The following is a 24172-nucleotide window of genomic DNA, read 5'->3' as shown; positions in this document are numbered from 1 at the left end:
AGATTAAAATGTAAGATTTTTTTCCACCTCTGAGACTTTCAAACTCAATTATATATATTAGGAAGACATATCTATCTATCTATCTATCTATCTATCTATCTATCTATCCATCCATCCATCCATCCATCCATCCATCCATCCATCCATCCACCCACCCACCCACCCACCCACCCACCCACCTGCCTACCTATGGAAGAGCCAAGTGTTGTAGCACATACCTTCAATCCCAGAACTCAAGGAGGCAGTGAGCTTGAGGCCAGCCTGATCTAAATAGTGAGTTCCAAGATAGCAAGGGCTATGTAGAGAGACTCTGTCTCAAAAGAGGGTGGGGGGAGACAAGTCAGGCAGGCATGGCTCCTGCCTGTAATCCCAGCATTCAGGAGTCAGAAAGACTGCCATGAATTCAAGGCAAGCATGAGCTACACATAGTACATTCAAGTATAGCCTGGACTATAAAAGTAAGACCTGGTCTTTTAATGGAGTAGGGGGAGAGGGAGGAAGAAGCCAGAACAGATAGACAAATATACTTTGTATTGAATGTAGAAAATAAATTGTTTTATTAGGAACTACTTAGCATACTGTAAATTATTTATAAGCTATTCAGTGGGCATAGATAGATGGAATTGCTATCTCCTCTACAAGAGAAAGTCTGTCTGGATTTTAGGAACAATTTAATAGACTGTTGGTATCCAGTAAATATGATGTAGTATATTTGACATACTTTAATAGAAAACTATGGTGCACGCCTTTAATCCCAGTACTCGGGGGCAGAGGCAGGCTTGGTCTACAAGAGCTAGTTCTAGGACAGGCTCCAAAGCAACACAAGGAGACCCTGCCTCAAAAAAAAAAAAAAAAAAAAAACAACTATGGATATTGTATAATCTTTTTATCTATTTTTAAATTGTGTAACTCACCAATAAATTCTGAGCAGGCAGTTATTAAATATAATGAAGTTGCAGGCACACACACGACAGAACAAAGGGACACATTCTCAGTAAGTGAACAAGAGACTAGGGAGACAGCTCAAGAAATTTTCATTGGAGTTGGGAGGGTGCTGAATTTTAGTAATGCCTTCCCCTTTTGTTTTCCTTTTTAAAGCATTAACTTCTAAAAGAACAATACACAGGGGAATTATACAATGCCTTTGAAAACAGGAATGAGAGTTTCCCATCTGTAGTTGCTTTCTTTGCTCAAAATCTACATGTTTTAAGTGAGATGTCATGCTTCTACTGTCCAGACCATACTCTTACTATATTTAGATGAATTCATGGCTTAGACCCTCTATATGTAGAGGAAATCTTTGGCTCAGGAAACAGCAAAAGATGCACAGAATCCCACAGTTATGGTGGCATTACCAAAGTAATAAAGTCCCCCTCCATTTAGTTCCCTATTATTCTTCTGCAATCAGATGGCCAACAGTCCTGTGTTTTTGTAGCGCTCTGCTCTTTACAGCACCTCTGGCCTAATCCCACTGATTTAAATATACTCATTTAGTCTGCTTGAGCTGCCACAGCACAACAGTGTGGACTGAGTGGCTGAGCAGAACTTATTTCTCATGGCTCTGGAGGCTGAGACGTTCAAGATCAAGTTCTGCTCCTTATGAGGGCTGCTCTTCTGGCTTGTTGCTTTTCTTTATATGGACTTTGTTCTGTACCTGGTTGACCATGGGCTGAACTCTCTCTGCCTCTGTGCTGATGTAAAAAGCAGTAAGCTAGTTTGAAAACAGTTCATAATTTGGGTTTGCATGGCCATGCTGGAGATGCATTGTCAGCATTCCTCATTATTAAATTGTTTCATTTTGTATTCTCCAGAAGCTGAGCTACGAAGTATGGGGCCAGTAGATGCACAGGTGTACCTTGAAGAAATGTCCTGGAACAAAGGTGGGATTTGATTTGATTTTGTCATATCTACACTGAAGAGAAATGTTAGGATTTAAAAATATATATGTAGGAAAAAAATCAGGATATTTGGAAGTCTTAAATAACAGTTTTTAGCAGGGGGTGGTGGCACACACCTTTAATCCCAGCACTCCAGAGGCAGAGGCAGGCAGATCTCTGTGAATTTGGTCTACAGAGAGAGTTCTAGGACAGCCTCTAAAGCCATAGAGAAACCCTGCCTCAAACCCCCCGAAAACAAAAATAAACAAAAAATAAATAACAGCTTTATCTTTCCATATATCTTTTTGTTTGGCCTGATTTTTATCAACTTTGCTTATTGAGATACCATATGACTCATTTCTCATTATTTTCTATTCCAATTAAATATATAAGCATTTTCATTTTTTTACTGTTTTGATTTTTGCATTATTATCTGTGTAATAAGGTTAAAGAAAAGATTAGAGAATGATAATATTCTTTGTGCTGACAATTAAAGTAAGTTCCTGTCAGCTATTTTCAAGCCTCTCTTAAAATAATATTCCTAGAGGTTCCTAAGAGAGACATACATGGACCCCTGAGAAGGGTGGGGGTAGGAGAAGGAAGGAGGAGAAAGGGGGGAGGAGAACATGAGGGATCAGGAAGGTCGAGTTGGGGGAAGAACAGTCGAGAGCAAGGAAAGAGATACCTTAATAGAGGGAACCATTATGGGCTTAAGGAGAAATCTGGCACTAGGGAAATCTCCAGGGATCCACAAGGATGATCCCTTCTAATAATCTAAACAGCAGTGGAGAGGCTACCTTAAAAGCCCTTCCCCTATAATGAAGTTGATAACTACCTTAAATACCATCCTAGAGCCTTCATCCAGTATCTGATGTAAGCAGAAGCAGAGATTCACAGCTAAGAATTGAGATAAACTCCTGGAATCCAGTTGTAGAGAGGGAGGAGTGATGAGCAAAGGGGTCAAGACCATGCTGGGAAAACCCACAAAACTAGCTGACCTGAACAAGTGGGAACTCACTGACTCCAGTCTGACAGCTGCGGGACCAGCATAAGACCCAACCAGGCTGCCTCAATGTGGGTGTCACTATGGGGCCTCTGGCAGTGGAATCAGTATTCCTAGTCCATGAATGGGCTTTTTGAGCCCATTCCCTATGAAGGGATACTCTCTCAGCCTATCTATATACATAGGGGAGGGCCTAGGTCCTGCCTCAAATGATATGTCAGACTTTGATAATCCCCCATGGGAGGTTGGTGGGGGGGGGATGGGAGGACTGGAGGGAGAGGGAACTGGGATTGGTTTGTAAAATTAAATTGTTTTTAATTTAAATAAAAATTAATTTAAAAATAATCTTGCTAGTAAAAGAGTCTGCAGAACACAAGCCAAGTCCAATGAATCAATAAGAAACATACATAGTTAATGTTATATAGCTCAGCCCGTGACTGTAGCACATTACTGCAGTGTTTAGCTAACATGCATGAGACCCTTGATTAATCCCCATTACTGCCAAAAGGAGAAGGGGGAGGATTAATATATAGAATATCTTTGGTGCTCATTTAAATTAAGTTATAAAGTTGGAAATTATCCTTATCTTCTCGAGAAAAATGAGCAATATCTGCAAGAAGTCTAGATTTTGACAGGAGCATTAAAAACTAATGTAAGTTTTAAACTAGCTGTTTATGGTTAGAAAAAAGTTAGCATTTGAAGCGAATAAAAGGACTATCAAGAGGACAGTTATACTGTGTGACCTTCTTCAGTGTCATTTTCACAATGGCCTTGGGTGATGAAGATCCAAAAAAGGAGAAGTTGTGAACATGCATGTGAAAGACATGCCCAATAGTGCATTTTATTGTGCTGAAAAAATGTCCCTGGAAACACTGGGGCATTGAAGCGAAGCTTTGCCTTGGTCATTTTGATGACTTCACTGAAATAGCTTATATAAAAATACTGCTTTAAGACCTCAGTGAAGATAAGAAATTTCAACAAGATGTGAAGATGAAGTATCCATGACAAAACTTCAAGGAACTGCCGGGCAGTGGTGGTGCCCTTGAACTCAGAGATCCACTTGCCTTTGCCTCCCAAGTGCTGGGATTAAAGGCATGCACCACTATGACTGGCTGATATTTACATTTCTAAATTTGAAATGAAATTGGGTTTTTTTTTTTTGGTTTACAGAGAAAACCCACATTGTGATAAAGAGTAAAAAACAAGAACAGATTTATGTTTTCCTTTTTGAGAAGGCAGCACATAAGTTGGCTTAATTACCCATTTTTCCAAGACTGCATTTTCTCAGAGCAAGCACAAAGCAGCTGGATTGCATATCAGCCTCTCCCTCGCTCCTCCTGCACAGAATGAGTTCTAACTGTAGTGGACTTTGAGAGTCAGCTATAGGGTCCTGTGCCCACTGGACACCACTTGTCCCTGTAAGTTATGAGTGCAGTAAAAAGGATGATGACCTGAGTTCTGATGACGGATACTTGCCAGAGACAGTAAACTAGAAGAGCAGTGGTATCAGAGGGTTTTATTCAAAACACAGTAGCATCTAAACTTACCATCTCCACCATTACTAGCAGGTGTGTGGGTACATGCTCACAATTATGGCACTCAAAGGCTGTCAGGATCACTAGAGTTCAAGACCATCCTATGCTACATAGCCTAACTCTGGCTTTACAAATAAAATTTAAGGAGCTGGCAATATGGCTCAATGAATAAAGGAACTTGTGGTCAAGCTGACAACATGAGTTGGATTCACAGAAGCCACATGGTAGAAAGGGAGAACTGGCTCCCACAAGGTGTTCTCTGACCTCCACACTCATGCCATGCCATATGTATATGAGTGTACACACACACACGAATATGTAATACATTTTATTTTTCTTGAAAGATTTATTTATTTATTACATATACAGTGTTCTGCCAGAAGAGGGCACCAGATTGACTTGTAGATGGTTGTCAGCCACCATGTGGTTGCTGGGAATTGAACTCAGGACCTCTGGATGAGAAGTCAGTGCTCTTAACCTCTGAGCCACTTCTCCAGCCTGTAATACATTTTAAAAGTACAAAGTAAAATTTAAAAATCCCATTATCAGTTGTACTTTTTGCATGTGATTTTCCTATAGTACTTAACATGTTAAATACAAAGCAACAGATATATAACTCATGGGAAAAAACAAGCAAAAGCATTGTGTTGTATTTGAGTCACAGGATTGCAGAATGGCATGGACAACTGTGTTAGTCACCTTCTCTAGGAGAGACTTCAGCAAATGCCATGCTCTTTTTTATCCCCATTAACATCTTGAATGCATTGCTGAGAAGACTATAAAATTTGCAGGATTCTTAAACTAAAAATTTCAAATTTCAATGATTACTCAGCAACCTTTGCTCTACCCTATCTGTGAATACTGAATATAGTCAGTAAACCAGTCAATTGCCACTACCAATAGAGACTGTTCAGTAGGTAAGTTTAGAAATGCTGTTCCCATGCCAGTGGATCTTTCCAGCTCCCTTTTAAACTCATTTCTATCTGTCCCTGGCTTCTTTGTTTCATTTTATAGTTTCTCTGGAACCTGTTTTATATTTTGAATGGTTTTCAAAGTAGGTGAGGCATTATTTTTGTTTTCTTTGCAGATGATGAGTCTTTCTTTCTGACTTGCCGATGTGGTGGAAAATATACTGTCTCCAAGGATGAAGTAGAAGAAGTGAACCTGGTTTCCTGTGATACGTGCTCACTGATTCTAGAACTCCTTCATCAGCGCTGAACTGTGCATTACTGGGATCCTTTAACTACAGTCAGCATGGTCCAGAGGCCACTCGGTTTCAAGGAGACAGATGCTTTCTTCCTAGCTGTATAATTTACAAACATAAGATCGTCAAGAAAATACTACTTCAGATTAACAAATTAAGGATATTACGAAAAGGATTTCTGGATTTTCATCTGACAACTTTTGTTTTCTCCTTGGTACAAGAAGTATTTCTTATTTTTATATAGTTGACAGTTTTTAAAGTTTATTCTTTATAGTTACTAAGGTTTTTGTTTTAATCTGTAGTGTGTCGGGGGCACAGGACAATAACTGAGACTCTGAGGAGTTGATTTTTCTCTTCTTCCCCCATTGGGTCCCAGGGGTCAAATTTAGGTCCTCATGCTTGTGTAAGTGTCTTTACTTGCTGAACCATCTTGCTGTCCCTAATTATGAAGTTGATGTAAAAGATGATGTTTTTAGTTACTAAAGGCATATGCCTATTGCACACCTGTTTCAAATTCTCAGGCACTTGAATAAGATTAGGATTTTGTGAACAAAGTGTGAGCCTGGCTCTGCCATAAACAAGGCTGCATATAGATGGCTACAGATGTATTTCCAAGCTGCACAAGAGGACCACGTGTTAGGAAATGTGACTCTAGTCCTGACCCTAGATGTCTGAAGCTTGTTAGCAGCTTAACTTCAGATGTAATTTAGGAAGAGAAAATTAAACTTGAAATTCAGATTTTCCTTTTTTTTTTTTTTTCCCCCGAGACAGGGTTTCTCTGTATTGTTTTGGAGACTGTCCTGGAACTCACTCTATAGACCAGGCTGGCCTCGAACTCACAAAAATCCGCCTGCCTCTGCCTCCTGAGTACTGAGATTAAAGGCATGTGCCACCAACGCCTGGCTCAGATTTTACGTTTTATTTAATTGCCTCCCTTTACTAAGGAGCCATTCATTTTATTATGGTGTGGTGAAGTTGCTCTTATAATGAAAGACTACTGACTACAAAAGACCGTACACATCATACACCGCATGACCTCTTTGTATGTAACATTTTGTTTACAGTGTAGGCCAGGGACTCTATGGAGCACCTCTAATCTATGTCTAACTGTTGCTGTTGTCGGAAGAGCACAAACTAGGAATGCTTAGTTCCAGCCTTTTGTGAGGATGGACAGCTGCTACCTGAGACACACTTGAGAACAAACTGCTTTCATTATAAGGCACCACCAAAATTCAGATGTAACACAGTCATCGAGATTTCTCTTCCAAAATATTTTTATATATAAAATTTAGAAAGAAAACTTGTTTGGAATTTTTATCCAAATACTTTTAATTAATGTATATTGCAGAATGTGATGTTTATGCTTAAATTTAATTAGAAACAAATAAAATTGAGTAGCAAATAGTTTATTGATAAATTCATGGTTTCAACCGCAGTAATAAATTCATATGAATAGAAGACAATAATCAAGTCAAAAAAGTAAATGCTTGCTAATCATCAGAAAATCTGTGGCCATTTGGGCTGTCACGCAGAAATCCAAAATCCCGGAAAGGCCAAATCTGCAAAATGAAAATACAATTGATGGCAATTAATGAAAATTCTTTATCATCATGACATTTTATGTATCAGGACATTTTCTTTTCCTGTTCTCTCTGTTAGATAATACAGTGCATTCTCTTTATCAATTACTCTGAAAATAAACTTGTGTATGTAGCCTGGGACATTCAAATATGATACCAGAAAATATGTTTGTTTAATATATCTATATATGTTTGTGAAAACCTGTCTTCATTTACATACCAATCTATGGTACTTGATACTTTAAGTTGCTTAAATATGGCATCTGTTGAACAGTATACAGTTGCCCTTAAGTACTTTTTCTTCTTAAGCCTTTTGATAAAAGGGAAGCAGGTGTGGTGACGCACACCTGTAATCCACACGTATGAGACAGAGACAGGAGGGTGGAGAATTTAAGGCCAGCCGGGACTACAGAATGAGGCTCTGTTTCAAAACAAAATTATATCAACCAATAAAAATGACAATGTCATCCAAGGCTTGAACATTCACTACAGCCATATGCCCACGATTCGCTAGCTGTATCTGATTGGATTCGCCTGCATTCCAAGTAGAAGTGCTTGCTACAGTGCCAGGATATGACTATGACTATAAAAGAGACACATAGCAGAATATGATTTCTATAAACTCATAGGCTCCCTAAGCTACTACTGGTTTAGTTTGAATTTTATTATAAAAACTTCTCTTATTCCCCATAAGAGCAGGGACTGGAGGGGATAATTTTTTGTCTTTGGCTCCTAAGTAAAGGTAAAATGTTCATCAAATGCCGTCACTGTACCAATTAAGTCAACTTGGCAACCCATGGGTTTCAAAATTCAATTTGAGAACCATCTCCCAACTCAGAGAAAAAGCTGGCATTTTAGGCATTAAAGCATACCTTAAAGAAGATCCGCCCTCGTATTAGTCCATATGGTATAGGCCCGTAGTACCTGGAGTCTGTAGAATTCTGTAAGTTATCACCTTCTAACCAAACATGACCTGTTGGCACCTGGGATTAGTAAAGACAAGCAGGTCCTTTTAGAAACAAGAAAACCTCCACAGAAGACTGCCAGTAAAAATATGTCTCTTAAGGGCCAGCCTTATAGTACTTACCTAGAATCCCCACACTCAGGAGACTGAAGTGGGGGATCATGAAATAAAAGCCAGCCTGGCTACACAAACACTGTAAGAAAGAAAGACTTCATTTGGACAGAGCATATGTCCTAAAGTCTTCCTTTATTCGTGTCATAAGAATGGCTACTTTTTGTTTTCATTTCTTACTAAATAACTAACTAAATATCAAAGGGTTTCACATTTTTAAAAGATCTCTTTATTATACAGTTCCCAAACATTAATTTGTCAAAACCCCAAACTAAGGTTGTAAGAAATCAAAACACTGTGGCAGTGTCATTAATTTAATAGACTTCAAAAGAGGTCATTAGGCTGCTGACTGAAAATGTGCCCTCTTGTTGTAATAACAGCCTAAGCAGAGCAGCCAGTCAGCAACATCCTGGGGCCAGTTCTAAGGCCAGACCTATTAGAACACTCATGATGAACTAAGTGGTAATGGATTGTGACATCAATTACGGATAATCTCATCATTTTATTGCAGTGGGCTTGTCAGAGTTCTAATTAAGACCCCTGTCCTGCCTTTGTACAGGCCATATCGTCATTGCCTTATATGTTGATAATGACCATCAAGAACCAGAAGGACCTATTATAAAACCATCAGTTGCAAATTAATGACAGTGACCTTCTACTAGATGAAAAGAAAAATCCTCTGTATTAACTGGTTAAAAGTTTTAAGTGTTTACTCAATTGCAATCCCTTTAGGAAGGTGATAGTTTTCAAAAAATGAATTCCTCTTATATGAGACAATCCCCCCATCCAATATAAACTTAGAAGGTACTTTCTGGCAGCAATCTGTACATTATCTTTTTATGTTTTTATTTTACAGTTTTTGTGATGCAGGAAAAGTTGGTTCATTGACCAGACCAAAACAATCTATTGGGATCATTAAATTATTTTTGGCAAGGCTTAATAGGGCATACTATAATTTTACTGTTTTGTATTACAATTTTCTTTTTGTATAGTCTTACAGGCATTTAAATTTTAAGTTCATTTTCCTAAGATTATATTTCTGGGATAGATATCTTGATTAGAGGAACTAGTTTCGGGTGATAGAGCTGATAACATGTCTAGTGACTACCTATATCATAAACTGACAGAGAGGTAGGGAAGTATAAGGTGTTCAAATAGAAAAGCAAGTATATATTAAGTCATGTGCAAAATGAACACTGAAATCTGGAAAAGCCAAGTCTACCTATCATATTCTGAAGTTTCACTTCCAGAGAAGATGCATAATAAAGAACTCTTGTATTTATATTTCTATGTTTGTTGCTGGATCCTAAAATGAGTAAGGGACACCAGTAAGAACAAAAAAAAGCTGCTTTACAAATAGGGTAATAAACTAACAGTCTTGGGAGATTGCTACCAGATAAGGCCCCATGGCATTACATTCCAGCTTGCCTGCCTATGCCAAAAACTCTTTTTAAGTTTTTTGGGCACTAGTCATATTATACCAACCTTGCTTGGGGTACTTGATTAAAACAACATCCTACTTTCATGTTCTTTTTGTTGTTTTGAGACATTGTCTCATGTAGTCTGGCCTCAAACTGTAGCCAAGAGGATGGCCTTGAACTCCTAATTTTCCTGTTTCCATCTCCAGTTCTGGGATTGTAGGTATGCATCACCATGCCTGATTTTCTGTGGTGCTGGGGACTGAACCCAGGGATACTGTATTCTAGGCAATCACTCTACCAACTGACCTACCTCTCCAGACTGCTTTTGTGTATCTCTTTTTACTGTTTTTATGGCAAAATAAACAAGTAGATATTAATGCTATGATTTTATTTTTTATTACTTTGTATTACCATTGTCATTAAACTTTTGGTAAACCAATGGTAAGAAATAGTACTTCTGTATTTTTATTTATTTTTGTCTTGGTTTCAAAATTGAGTTTGTGTGTGTGTGTGTGTGTGTGTGTGTGTGTGTGTGTGTGTGTGTGTGTATGCGTGCGTGTGTGTGTGTGTGTACATGCCAAGAAGTGCCTATGGAGGTTGAAAGATAACTTGAAAAAGTTAGTGCTCCTTTTCCACCTTGTAGATTCAAGAATTGAGCTCAGGTCATTGCATCAGGCTGGAGAAAATACCTTTACCTGCTGAGCCATCTCCACTCTGCAATTTTGAGTGAGGCCAAATCTCTTTTTATTTAGAAGACAATGTAAGGTCTAGGGATACAGCTTAGTGGCAGAGTTCTGTCTACCATATATGAGTCACTGCATTCATTCCCCAACACCTCCATCTTCCAAAAAACAAGCCAAGCAAACAAAAAAATCCAAAACCTGCTTCACTATGTCACTGCTACTACTACAGTGTTTTACTACATCGCTTTGGTTTAACTGGCAAAAGGTTAGTCTCTACATTTGTTTTCTGAATATATTCCATTAAGGTCAGCAGAGTGTTTGCACCTGCTTTGCATACAATGGTCCTTATAATCTCAACTTTCCTATCAACCTCCAAGTGGTTCTTATGTAATATAATATAGACTTTCTATAAAGTGGGCAATACTCTCTCACAACCTATTTGTATTTTTTATATTATGTTTGACATGATTATGGAATTTATACATTAAATATTTACCTTTTACCTGTGTGTTACTTCTTATTTTCTTTATTTTATAAACAAGAATTCAATTTCATATAGCACCTCAACCAGAATGGGACCTCAAGTATTTGTTAGACATAAGTATTTGTAAGTAGACCTTCCATTCAAGCAGAATGACCTACTCTTGTCCTAGTTATGACATGTTTATTTGGAAATAGACAAAATGAAGTATATGAGATAATAAACTTTACAATTACAGAAAACAGTCTTCTAAAAGAAACACAGAGGGCTGGAGATAATTTCTCAGAGGTTAAGAGCTGCACTGGCAGAGCACCCAGTTTTGATTCCTAGCACCCACATAGCTGGGGATCCAATGCCCTCTTCTGGCTTCCTTGAGCACCAGGCACGCACATGATGCATAGACATACATGCAGGCAAAACACTCATACACAACATAGTAGGAAAAAACTTAGTTAAAAAAAGAAAAAGGAAACCCAGAATATGTAACAGGAATAAAAACCCAAAGGCATACGTTGGGTTCAAGCTGAAGATCAGAAAAGCAAAGCAGCCAGTCAGTAGCTCTTACCTCTACCAAGGCTGAAATGGAGATCCTGTCTTCCCTGTGATTGGAAACTGAATCTCACATGAGACCCTTTGCTTCTTCCTTATATTCCTCTCTAGTGCTGGGAATAAAGGCATGAGCTGTTTCTCTATTATAGTGATTCACGCTCATATAGCCTCAGGGTGCTCTTGAACTCACGGAGATCCATCTGCCTCTGTCTCCTGAGCCCTGGGATTAAAGGTGTGCACCACCACTGCCTGGCATCATGGTTAACTAGTGTGGCTAGCTTTGCATTCTGATCCCCAGGCAAGCTTTATTAAATCTTAAATAATATATCACCACAAGAACATAGCTCCAGAAGCTTTTGGAAGGACGTGACCAGGGCTCACAAGCAGTGCCATAAAAGAGGACTTAAAAAAATAATGTATTACTTCATGTGACCTTTAGAATAACTTATAACTAGGGCTAGAAAAGATTCTAATAAACAATGTTTCACAAATTCTGAATTTCATTTGCTTGTTTGTGTTGTTTCTCATGAGAGACTGTTCTAAGTCTGCCATGCTTACTTCCTGAGCTGTGATAAATGCTAATCTCAGGGCTGGGAAAGAGGATCCAGCCTGCAGTTCTCAGCTACACTCACTGAAGTCTCCTTTTTAGGACAAGCAACAAATGTAATTGCCTCCTGGTCTGCGGGTGTCCATTTATCCCAGGCAGCTTTGCAAGGCAAGCCACAGGTGGTACCTTTCTGGATTCAAGTGAGAGCTTAAAAATATCAAATGACACATCTACTAAATTGTAGTCACTCATTTATTTGATTAAGCAAAGAAGACTAATTTAAAAATTTTTTGACTAAAAAGTAAGATATTGTATGTTGATTTTCTAAGTGTTTCAAGAACAAAAACTCCTAAGACATGTTTCTTTCTTTTAAGTAAACTTACTACAGATCTTAAGGTTTACAAGTAATGGCATAGTTATGCATTGGCCCTGTCTATGGCTAATGGCTCTTCTAATCAGTGCATTAAAAAATGAAGGCAGATGAGGGCCATCCTTTAGGAATTTGTTCTTCCTGTGATATTCAGGAAACACACTCTATGAAAGCATTCAAATTAGACCTTTTTGTATCTTTTTAGCAAAAGGAAATCAGAGTGACACAGCAAGGGCACTTTAGTCTCATTTGAAGCAAGTATTTTTAAATATACATTTTGTATCTAAGGAAATATAACACTTAATTCCTTCTAGGAAAAAAAGGCTCCACATAACAAATGTGCACTTGTAAGATGCCTTTAATTCTAACAATTATCAACTATATAATTTTTATGTTATTGTCTTTGAGGTAAACAATGTGGAGTCAAATATCTATCTCATATCGCTGTGTAACCAAACTGTATTCTGCTGCTTAATTGTGACTTACACATGAAAAATGCAGCCATAGTAAGGCCTTCTATACAGAAACAAAGTGATTTACTAATCAGACTATTCCAGCTGGGCATGGTAGTCACTACCTCCTGGCACATTGGAGGATGAGAAAGGATTGCCACATGTTCTAAGTTAGCCTAAGGTCACAAACTGAGTTCCAGGCCACTGACCTACTGTGAGGAACTGTCTCAAGAACTAAAATTCAAAACCAGCAACAATTAATGTAATACGTGGCATTTCAGAATTAGGAGACTACAGCAATAAGTACTAAATAGTGAGTTTCTTGTCCTTTCAGAAAAAATAGATGGTTGGCAAATCAGATACGTACTGTAAAAAACATATATGCAAATATTTTAGGTGCTTTTTGGTGGTATATAAGGTGAGACAGAGTCTCTCTAGACACCCTGGCTGGCCTGGAACTATGTATATCAGGCTGGCCTCAAACTAGGTATGTACCACCACACCCAGGAGCTGTATTCTTAAAAAAAAAAAAAGAAAGAAAGAAAAAGAAAAGAATTTTTTTAGATTTATTTGTGTTTTGTCTTCATGTATGTATGTGTATTACATGTGTACATGGTGCTGTAGAATTCAGAAGATGGCACTGTATTTCCTGGAAATGGTGTTACAGATGGTTGTAAACTACCATGTAGGTACCAGCAATTGAACCCAGGTCCTTTGTAAGAGCAGCCAGGGCTCTTAACTGCTGAGTCATTTCTACTTAGTTGTTGTCTTGTCATTTTACCTAATTCTTTCGGTATGAATTTATTATTACAGATGAATTTTTGTTACTCTTTTCAGGCTTCTATTGTACCTGAATAGGCATAACTGTTTCATGGGATGATTTGGGTAGGGAACCAATTTATATCTGAAACTGAAGGCCACCAGTAGTTAAAAGTCTATTCTCTAAAAGTGGAAATGATTAAAAGTAAATATGTGGGACTGCTGTATTAATATGCATTGTTTACAAAGGCATTTTGCATGCTTGTTTTTGATAGACACTCCCACTTGTGTCTTATTCATCAAAGCACAACTCTAATAAATCCTTCAAACTACTTAGAAAGTTCTGTGAATACAAAATTACAAATTATGGAAATTATGGGAACAAATGACTGAATGACATTTTAGCCCATATTAGCCTCAGACTGACATCATTTCTGCCTTACATTCCCAAGAGCTGGAATTATATCTTATGCCATCACACCTAACTCAGATAATTTTTTTTTTTTTTTTTTTTTTTTTTGGTTTTTCAAGACAGGGCTTCCCTGTAGGTTTTGAAGACTGTCCTGGAACTCTCTTTGAAGACTAGGCTGGCCTTGAACTCACAGAGATCCATCTGCTTCTGCCTCCCGAGTACTGGAATTAAAGGCATGTCCCACCACCACCCGGCTATATTTTAAAAGTAAAATTATATCACTTCCTCCTTCCCTTTCTTCTCTTCTTATCCCTTTCAAATTGATAGGCTTTTAAAATTATTGTTAGCCGGGTGGTGGTGGCGCACGCCTTTAATCCCAGCACTCGGGAGGCAGAGGCAGGCGGATCTCTGTGAGTTCGAGGCCGGGCTGGACCGACAGCCTCCAAAACAATACAGACCCTGTCTCGTAAAACCAAAAAAAAAAAAAAAATTATTGTTACACATATGAAGATGTACAAATATATAAAATCTGTATTTTTTGTGTTTGTTTGTATATGATTTCAGGGATGACCACTTTATATTAGTAGGTAATCGATCAAGGGGAGCATCTTTGGGCTAGTTGTCCTCTCTCATAAGTCATTAGTTGCCTATAGTTTTTTGTCTAGGCATCCTAGAATGTCCACATTGGAAAATCCTTATGAGATTTTCTTTCCCCTTTCCACATTAACAAGTCTTTTGATACTGTCACTGTTTAGATCTTGTTTACGAAACCAACCATTTCTAGGAGACACAGTCTCATAGCAGACTTCCTGGTCTTCTGGCTCTTATCCTCTTTCTGCCCCCTCTTCTTCGATGTTCCCCAAGCCTCAGAATAAAGGAGGTGTGTTGTAGATTTATCTGGTGAGGTTTTGCTCCCTATGATCCCTTGATCTCCGTCTATCTAGTTGTTTTTCTTTTTCTGTAATGGCTCCATCTGCTGTAAAGAGAAGTTTCTTCAATAAGGAGTGGTAGCTACAGTTCTCTGTAGGCATAAGGATAAGTTAGAATGTAGTTAGGAGTCTATGCTGGCTAGTAGAGTGGCAGTAGTAGGTTCTCATCTAAGAGCCACAACCTTATTAGGCCAGGTAGTTGGCTAGATTTCCAATACCAGGAATGATCCCCACCTGCTGAGTGGGCCTGACGTCTGATTAGACAGCTGTTGGTTCCTGGCAACATGAGTGCCAGGAGACATATTTTATGATGATGCATAAAACAGAGTACACTGATGAAGGTCTTTAAAAACTAACGTGACGCCCAGGATTGAAAGCATTAAAATACTGTATGAACTTCATGTCATGTTTTTCAATAACTCACTAAGTCTAATGTGTTTTTCCATATCTGCATAGATTTGGAGCATCCACTAAACAATAGGACCTCAAGTGGCCATACTTTCACAAAATAATTATTATCCTTTACCCAGCAGCTGCCAACTGCTAATAACTCCTCAGTATGGAGTGGGGCTGGAGACCCCACCTATGCTAGGAGTTTGGCTGGCATGTGCACAGGTCTTATGAAGATAACCACAGAGGCTTTAAGTTGAGTACAGCAGTCAGGCTATGCCAAAGATAGCATTTCACAACATTCCTCCCCATCTTCTGGCCTACATTCTTTTCCTATCCTTGGAGTTTTAATAAGTTCTTAAGTTTATACAAAATCTATATATCTTCTCTAATTCTCAAGTTAGCCTCTTCTTCCATAGCACCATTTAACCCTTTGCTAATAAAGCTAATAACTTGGATATATTTTAAAGTCCTTCGGTTTTTTTTTTTTTTTTGGTTTTTACGAGACAGGGTTTCTCTGTATTGTTTTGGAGGCTATCGGTCCAGCCCAGCCTCGAACTCACAGAGATCCGCCTGCCTCTGCCTCCCGAGTGCTGGGATTAAAGGCGTGCGCCACCAACGCCCGGCGTCCTTCGGTTTCCCTTTCTTCCCCTGTCCAATCTTAACTAGGTATTTTCTCAATCCCCCCAATGACACTGTTACTTTTCATTCTCCATGTTACTATTTCAGTTAGACATCATTTGTAGCTTATTAACCAGATTCCCCACCACCTCCAGGAACTCCCTCCCATTCCAAACTGTCTTCTGGTAGTCTACACTAATTCTCTTCCTGTTACTCCTCTGCTTAAGAAAGACAAGGCACAGAGTTTGTTTTTTCATTGTCATCTCTATCATGATGCCCCCATCTTCCCTCCAGGAACTTACTTTTAGGGGTTACCCAAAGCATACTTGCTCTATTCTTACTCCCAGCTGCTTTGTGAGTCTTCTCTCATCCCTTCTGACCTCTTTTAAATTGCATGACCTGGCTGCTCCTGAGGCAGCCTCATTAAGGTAAGCACCAGTATTTGTTTAGGGCCAGAAGTCCCTTTCATTACATGTCCCCAGAGAGATTCTGACTTTCTTTATAAAGTAATCAGGTCAAATTCCAACTTGTTCCAGATGACACACACTAATTTTAGAGTTTCATACACACAATATACAGGAAGCAGGGGAGAATTTTCAGTTCTACCTGAGATGTCTAAATTATTCATCTATATTTGTGCTTTCTTTTATTCTAATTGGTTGCCTTGCCCTGTTAGCTTTGTGTACATGTTTTGTGGTGATACAAGCACTACTGTATCACATGAAATGATATGCTGATCTCTTGTAGTCTGTAAGTAATAGGAGAAAAGCCTTCATACCTATCTAGATGCCAGCACAGTGATATGTAATACCAATATTTTCCTGCTAATTTACTAAGTACAACCACTTTAAGATATGCATATTTATTTTCATGTTATTCTTAGCCATTCTTATTTTAGGTAAAAAAAAAGTTTAGTATATTGAGAATACTTTTGTAAGCTGATTAAATGGGTCACAGAAACTACATGTAACCTGTCAAAATTTAATTTCCAAGGCAGTAAGGCAAGAACTTTATTATTTGCTTCCTCCAAGATATTTGAATCTCTTCTGCCTTGGCAACTGCCATTATTTTTTCCCAGCAGACATTAGGAGGCCATCTGACAGGTGGACCTTTTCTCTTTAATCACAACAGTTTGGAATGGATGACAGAAGCAGTGTTACAATTTCAGTCTCTCTTATTTCTTCTCAACCACATTTGGGCAACTTTAAAGGATAGAATTATCATATAACTACACATTGAAACAAATGTATCACTGTATTGGAGTAGGCCTCTCTATATTTTACCAATAATATTACTACTATCTAATATGAATCACGAAATACTCATAGTGATCAATATGCATTAATTTCAGAACAGCTTTCTACTCTTCAAACACAAATGCCAATCTTAACAAACATATTTTCAGATATATAAGAATAGTACTGTAAAACAGAATTCTGAAACAGTATGTTAGCAAACTAAGTTCAACTTTTTTCAAGTGTTCAGAGAAGGCACCAGAAAACTGAAATAGAGGCCTAAACGATGATTCTTTACTGTTACCATCTAAGTGAAAACACTTTAAACTAATAAACTATTAGTGATATTTATCTTCTGAACTATTGTGTTAGCTATAGGATGAAAGAGCCATGTCATCTCCATAGTGAATTTCACTTAAGCAAAAGAGTAAACACACTCCTCGAAACCAGCTGTAGTTAAAACATTAGTAGGCACGCTGTGATTGATTACCTGCAACTGTTGCTGAGAAATGGATGTGTACTACAGCTTTTATCACTTGAGTTTGAAAAAAAAACCCACAAGTCCCTTGCTTAGATATAGTGTAGTAAGTGACATTATTAGGTAGTCCTTCTATCTAAATGACATAGGATTTAGTGTATCAGCAAGTTATAATAAACAAGCCCTTTCATCTGATGATTCCTCTCCCAACACAGAAGTACTTTTTTTGTTTATAATACAACTGGTAATACAAGACCAGATGGTTGTGACTTTTAGCAAAGGTAAATGACACTTAAACAAACAGAAAAATAGCATTAGGATACTCAGGGATTTCAACTGTATCCTAAACAGTCTACATGAAAGGACTATTAATGTTAACTATAGAAAGTGGCCATTTTCCAATGCTACCTAATTAGTGAGGTTATTTTACAGGCTGTCAGTTTGACTGAAATATTTCCTAGTGTAACATAAAACAGCTTTCTTTCTGCTGTGTGGTTGCATTTCCAAGTCCTAACATGATCCCACCAAGGCATCATACATTTAATTAGTTTTTTTGAAACACAGAACTCTTTATTTCTACCAGTAACAAAAATGATATTATTATGTCCTAAATTTGATAGAAATACAAGCAACATTACATTACTTATTCAGCCTCCATCACTCAAATCTAATTGTACATTACAATTTGGTGAGGATTTTCCTTCTGTGTATAATACTGGAATCTGTAGTATCAAAGACCGAGAAAAAGTTTTGCCTATTTTGTCTTGTTTTTGTTTTTGATAACTTTAAACTAAATGTGAAAGCACATAAATATTTTAATTTTTTTCCTTAAAAGCAGCAAAAGCTCTCTAGGTCACAATTTCAGAAATATACTGATATTTCCATAGACATATGTAAGGGGCCGGGCGGTAGTGGTGCACGCCTTTAATCACAGCACTCAGGAGGCAGAGGCAGGGTATCTGTAAGTTCCAGACCAAGCCTGGTCTACTGAGCAAGTTCCAGGACAGGCTCCAAAACAATACAGAGAAACCCTGTCTCGAAAAAACAAAACAAAACAAAAAGCCCTATGTAAGGCAAACACTATGGTCTAGAATTTGAAGCTTTGTTAAAAAGATTTAAAAAGAGTCTTACAATATAGCTCCAAAGATACAGATACCTGCTGAAGGGCTGAGTTTTATCTTGATAACCCATGGTAGAATGAAAGAACTGACTCCTACAAGCTGTCCTTTGACCTACACATACACACACCCTAAAAAAACGTAATATTTCTAAAGACGAGAAAATAATTCATAGTTTTACAATGAACTACTGGAAAGTAGAAGTTTACAGTTAGAGGACAAGTTTATAAAACCAAAGGTAAGAAGTTGACCATTTAGTAGTCTGTCAACCAATCAAAGGATCAAAAGAACAAAGTACCAGTTGGTAAACAAGACCAAAAGGCATATGCATGAAAATCAATGAAATACAGAAAGCTCTATAACCACAAGACCTAATGAGCAGGCACTGAATTTCGAAAGGACAACTGGAAGGTGTGGCCTTGTTGAGGAACTGCATCACTGCGGAGGTGGCCTTTGAGGTCTCATATATGGTCAAGCCATGCCCAGTAAGACAGACTGTTGCTTGCATTTCAAGATGTAAAACTTCTCCAGCACCATGTCTACCTGCATGCTGTCATGTCTCAACATGATAACAATCAACTAAACCTCTGAAACTGTAAGCCACCCCCATTAGATGCTTTCCTTTGTTTGGAAGAATTTGGACTTTGGTACTTTTGGTGAGGAAAGCAGTGGGATTCTTTAAGGTCTGCTTAATAGGCCATACTAGAAAGAACATGGAAGACAATGGTGCTGAGAATGATTAGAACTGTGGGTGCATGGATCAAGAGGTTTCAGAGGAGAAGAATCTTGTGATGTTTTCATAAAAACTGTGGCTGATTTTTGCCCTTGTCAAAGAGTGAGGTTAAAGTGAAGACTTTTGGATTAATTCCACTGGCAGAGGGATTCTCAAAACAGCCTAGAATAGACTCTGTCATGTGGTTATTAGTGGTAACGCTAATGAAGATTTACACTGAAAAGGAGAAAGCTGAGCAGGGTAAGTTACAAAATGTAAAATTTAAGGAGAAAAGGAACACCAAAAAGTGGAATAGAACTAAGTTTTTTTTTGGTTTTGGTTTTTTTTTTTTTTTTTTCGAGTAGGGTTTCTCTGAGTAGCTTTGTAGACCAGGCTGGCCTTGAACTCACAGAGATCTGCCTGCCTCGAGTGTGCTGGGATCAAAGGAGTGTGCTACCACCACTAGGCCTAGATCTAAGTCTTATGTTCAAGCAGATACAAAGATTAAGAAATGGAATAAAGGGAGTGGTGACCGCCTGGCGTTGGTGGCGCACGCCTTTAATCCCAGCACGCGGGAGGCAGAGGCAGGAGGATCTCTGTGAGTTCGAGACCAGCCTGGTCTACAAGAGCTAGTTCCAGGACAGCCTCCAAAGCTACAGAGAAGCCCTGTCTCAAAAAACCAAAAAAAAAAAAAAAAAAAAAAGGGAGTGGTGACCTCAGGGCAAGATCCCACCCAGCTAAGTTTCCAACTAGTAAGACGGAATTAAAGAAAAGCTTAGAGTCTTTAATCCCAACACTCAGAATGCAGAGGCTGGTATATCTTTGACCTTGAAGCCATTCATGGTCTACAGAGCAAGTTTCAGAACAGTCAAGATTAGGCAGTGAAGAAAACTGTCAGGAAAAAAAAAAATGCTGGAGAAGATGCAATTGAAAGAGGTGGCTATGTTCCAGCCCCAGAAGCATCAGAACTTGGCAGTTTCGGCCACAGGGTTTTGGCTTTAAGGACAGAAGAAAATGGAATATTCCTCCAATGTCACTGAGGCCAGGCATGAATCAGCGGTATCCCTGAATAGAGGCCTAGAGAGGCCATTTGCATGAAGCTATGAAGGTGAAGCCATGATTGCCTTGGAGACCCCAAGATATTGGTGATGCCAGAGCTGTGGGATACAAGAGAGCTGCTAACAGGGAGTGGAACCAGCCCAAGAAAAAGAAGTGTGTTATAGTCAACTGTGGGGACACCAGACGTTGAGCAGAGACCCACTTCCCCTTCGGCCTGGGAGAAGGCAGCTGTAAGACAATGTTTACTAAAAATATGTTTACTAAAAACAATACAATGCCCTGTGGGGACACCAGACCTTGAGCAGAAACCCACTTCCCCTTCGGCCTGGGAGCAGGCAGCTGTGTAATGTTTACTGAAAACAATTCAGTGCTTTAAAGCTCTTCATAGGGCTCAGATAAGGGCTTACTCACTGAAATACCATGCCTTTCACACCCCCTACGGCTAGATGCCTCTTCCTGTTTCCCTGAGGTGTATCCCCGATTCTGGGGGCCGGAGATTAAACTACCAGCCAGGAGGGTGAGAAGTCTGGAAAGAATGGTATGTAGATGAATGGCAGAAGTCCTTAAAAAGGGAAGCTCCTTTTTCTTAGAGAGACTTCTCCTGAGAGCTCTCTCCTAAGTGGACTGGGGTCTCCTCCTAAGCTGACTTGGGAAGCATAAAGTTTTCTTAAAGCAACCGACCGGTCTCTGTGTCATCTATCCTGATCACCTCGCTACATTCTCGGATGCAGGCCGCACAGCAGGTGCGACAATGCCCGGGGCAATAAGTTCCTGGAAAAGGCCTGCCCACTGAAACTGCCCTGACTTTGACCTTGTCCAAAGACTAACCTCCTCTTCTGACAGGCCCAGATCAGTTTTTGGTGTCAGAGCAGAACCAGCCAGGGTAGAGGAGAGAGCAGAAGCTTCTCTGGAGGGAGCCTTTCTTAGGAAGTTTTCTTGAACCTTTTTGGGGCCTGCTTAAAGTTTTCTTTACATCGTTGAACGAGTCTCTGTGTTGTCAATCCCCGACACCCTCCGCACTTTCTCGGACACAGGCCGCGCAGCTGACGCGACAGTCAACAAAGCTAAAAGGAGTTGGAAATCTGAAGAGCATTTTGACATCAGACATAGAGATGCAGAGCTTGGAGTTTGCACAGTTGGTTTTCTGTCTTCGGGGCAGTATTTCCTCACTATGCTCCCTTCTCTATTTTTTGAAACAGTAATAAATATCCTCTGACATTATATGTTAGAAGCATGTGATCTACTTTTTGATTTTGACTTTACAGGGAATTACAGTTATAAGATAGCATGAATCTCAGAGGAGATTTTGGGTCTGCCCTCAGGTCTCTCTCCTGGTGAGTATAGACAGGTCTAAGACTCCAACAGTGGAAACCTCTGGAAAGTTTGGTCTGCCCCAAGTCTCTGGGGGATTCAATGGCTTCTACAGCTAGAAAGGTGGCCCCGTGGTAGAGTGCTTACTGCTCTTAAAAAGACCTAGTTTGGTACCCAGCACCCACACCAGGCAACTCACAAGCACTTGTAACTCTAACGTTGGGTGACCCAACTCCCTATTCTGGTCTCCTCTAAGACCCTTAAAATACAACACACAATCACATACAAATACATAGGTAAAAATAAAAATAAAATAAATTCTAAAAACAAACACACACACAAAAACATCTAGCTTCCCTGGAAGAACTAGTAATGTTTCTGATCATAAATAATTCCTTTTCTTTTTTAAAATAGCAAAGAGAAATACATTTAAGAAAAAAAAAGAATAAAATGGGAGTTGAAACAATTGATAAGTAGAGTCTATTCTGAGAGATGTAATGATTTGGGAGGGAGTATACATCTCGAGACAAGCTCCTGGAGTGAAACTCCTGTCTGAAATAGGTGATCTACTTAACCTTCTCATTGTGTAGTTTTCCTTTCAGACAAATACTGCTACTACCTAGCTAATTGTCATAGTTTTCCTATCAGATGAATATTGGCTAATATCTACTTAATTTAGTTGCAATTGTAGTGACTAAGTTTGCCTTCTAAAGAGTTTCAGAAATAATAAGTACAGAATAAATGCTACCAACAATATTTCAGTTTTGTACCCTGTACACATAAACACCAAAGCCAATAGAATACTCCTTGAAAAAAAATGCCCTCTAATTTGCTCATTCATTGGACATATAAAATCTGGTAAACATTTTCCTTAAATAGAACATTAAAATTCACACTTTATAATTCTCTCGTTGTCTCCTCTGATTACTCAGAACAAGGACTTTGATCTAAACCTTTTAGCCCTTATATTCATATTCTAGTGACTTTAACAAAGAAACCATCATACATAAATTGAGGTATTTATGAACATAATAAAGATGCCTTTTTTGTTCTGTCTCTTGACAAAACTCTTTCTGATCTGAAGTAGATTCTTTTGCTAAAACAATTTAGATATCACTAGAATATGATATGAGAATAGTCATGGTATGAGAATAGTCATGTGAGATTAAAAGCATATGACATATTGACAATTTTGAAGAATAAAAGGATACAATGTTCATAAAGAAAGCCACAGCAGAAAAATGAATTACTTGGCACCAGGCTATCATCTTCACATCATCCCTATCAGCTAACAATTACTCCATGTCTAGATCTATAGCAATATATGTCAAAAATCCTTTACATAACTGAGCTAGACTCCACTACCAATTGTAAATAATGAATTAATAGACTATTGGGCAAACTCTCTCAATAGAGTAATCAAGCTATCACGGTTCAAAATGAAGGAACAATGATGAAGACGAACTTCAATTATTAGCTTACATTAGGAATGAATAGAGGTAAAGCTGGTTTGAACAGACATGACAATTGTATAATTTGATAGCAACACACAAAATTGAAAGTAGAAAATTAAGTGTTAGTTATCAAAGCAGTATATGCTAGTAAAGAAAGGGCCATCACAACTTTTCTCATAAGCTGTGTGATAACAGTCATGTAATTGGGGGCAGAACCAACACAGTACATCTGCTTGTTGCTCTTCAATTCTACCCCTTCTGCACTTTACTGCACGTGGAAAAAAAGTTGACTGTAAGAAAATTTTATTACAGATGTTTAAAGAGTTAAAAGGACTATGTTAAGACGTCATTCAATTTTGCTACATTTTGTTAATTAATAAAAGGTAGAACTTTCTGAAGCAAGAATCTATGCCTGTGATCCCAGCTTCCTAGAAGGCTGAGTTAGCAGGATTGCAAACCTGAAGACATCCTTGGCAGCCTAGTTGCCCAGGAAACAAAGGATATCATGCTGGTTTTAGGCATTTATCTCCTCAACCCCTCTTGTCTAAGAGAGTTCCTCAGTTGTTCTTGGTCTCCTATGACCTTGACTTCCTGTAACACTCCTTCTGACTACTGTAAGGCAAGGTTCTGCTATGTAGTTTCAGGGTCACATTGAACTTTGACTAGAGATTCTCTTGTTCAGCCTCTCCAGTGCTGGGATCATCTACATGTGCCACCACATCTGTGATGACATTTTTGAGATGCACTCGTCAACTATATCCTAGAACTATCTCAATTGACCTTGACCAGTAGTGATGGTGGTGTCTGGGAAGTTTCCTTCATAAGGATTTGTGACATATATTGCTATATATTACTACTATTTCTTATGTAATGAGCATCTCCAAATAGATACTTTAATACTATGTAAATATACAGTT

The 24172-nt window shown here is 38.6% G+C and overlaps 2 protein-coding genes across 4 annotated transcripts in view; one reads left to right on the top strand and one right to left on the bottom strand.

The window, feature by feature from the left end:
• Positions 1-10880, top strand: part of Dnajc24 (DnaJ heat shock protein family (Hsp40) member C24) — a 62081-nt gene extending 51201 nt beyond the window's left edge. Inside the window, exons 4-5 of the mRNA XM_005064818.4 lie at positions 1812-1880; positions 5503-10880. Of these exons, the coding sequence (XP_005064875.1) occupies positions 1812-1880; positions 5503-5633 (200 nt within the window). The 3' untranslated portion in view covers positions 5634-10880. The remainder of the gene's footprint in view (positions 1-1811; positions 1881-5502) is intronic.
• Positions 7010-24172, bottom strand: part of Immp1l (inner mitochondrial membrane peptidase subunit 1) — a 46958-nt gene continuing 29795 nt past the window's right edge. For 2 of the 3 annotated variants that reach the window (XM_040745962.1, XM_040745961.1), the window contains 2 exons: positions 8072-8182; positions 7010-7178 (listed from right to left, as the gene is read on the bottom strand). In XM_040745962.1, coding sequence (XP_040601896.1) covers positions 7110-7178; positions 8072-8182 — 180 coding nt within the window. In that variant the 3' untranslated portion in view covers positions 7010-7109. Of the gene's footprint in view, positions 7179-8071; positions 8183-8286; positions 8357-24172 lie in introns of those variants that run through there. The other variant, XM_040745963.1, reaches the window with a different exon arrangement.

Source organism: Mesocricetus auratus, unplaced genomic scaffold, assembly GCF_017639785.1.
Source record: "Mesocricetus auratus isolate SY011 unplaced genomic scaffold, BCM_Maur_2.0 Super-Scaffold_100004, whole genome shotgun sequence".
Lineage (NCBI taxonomy): Eukaryota > Metazoa > Chordata > Mammalia > Rodentia > Cricetidae > Mesocricetus > Mesocricetus auratus.
Note: the sequence above shows the minus strand (reverse complement) of the source record. Positions and strands in the feature narration are given on the sequence as shown.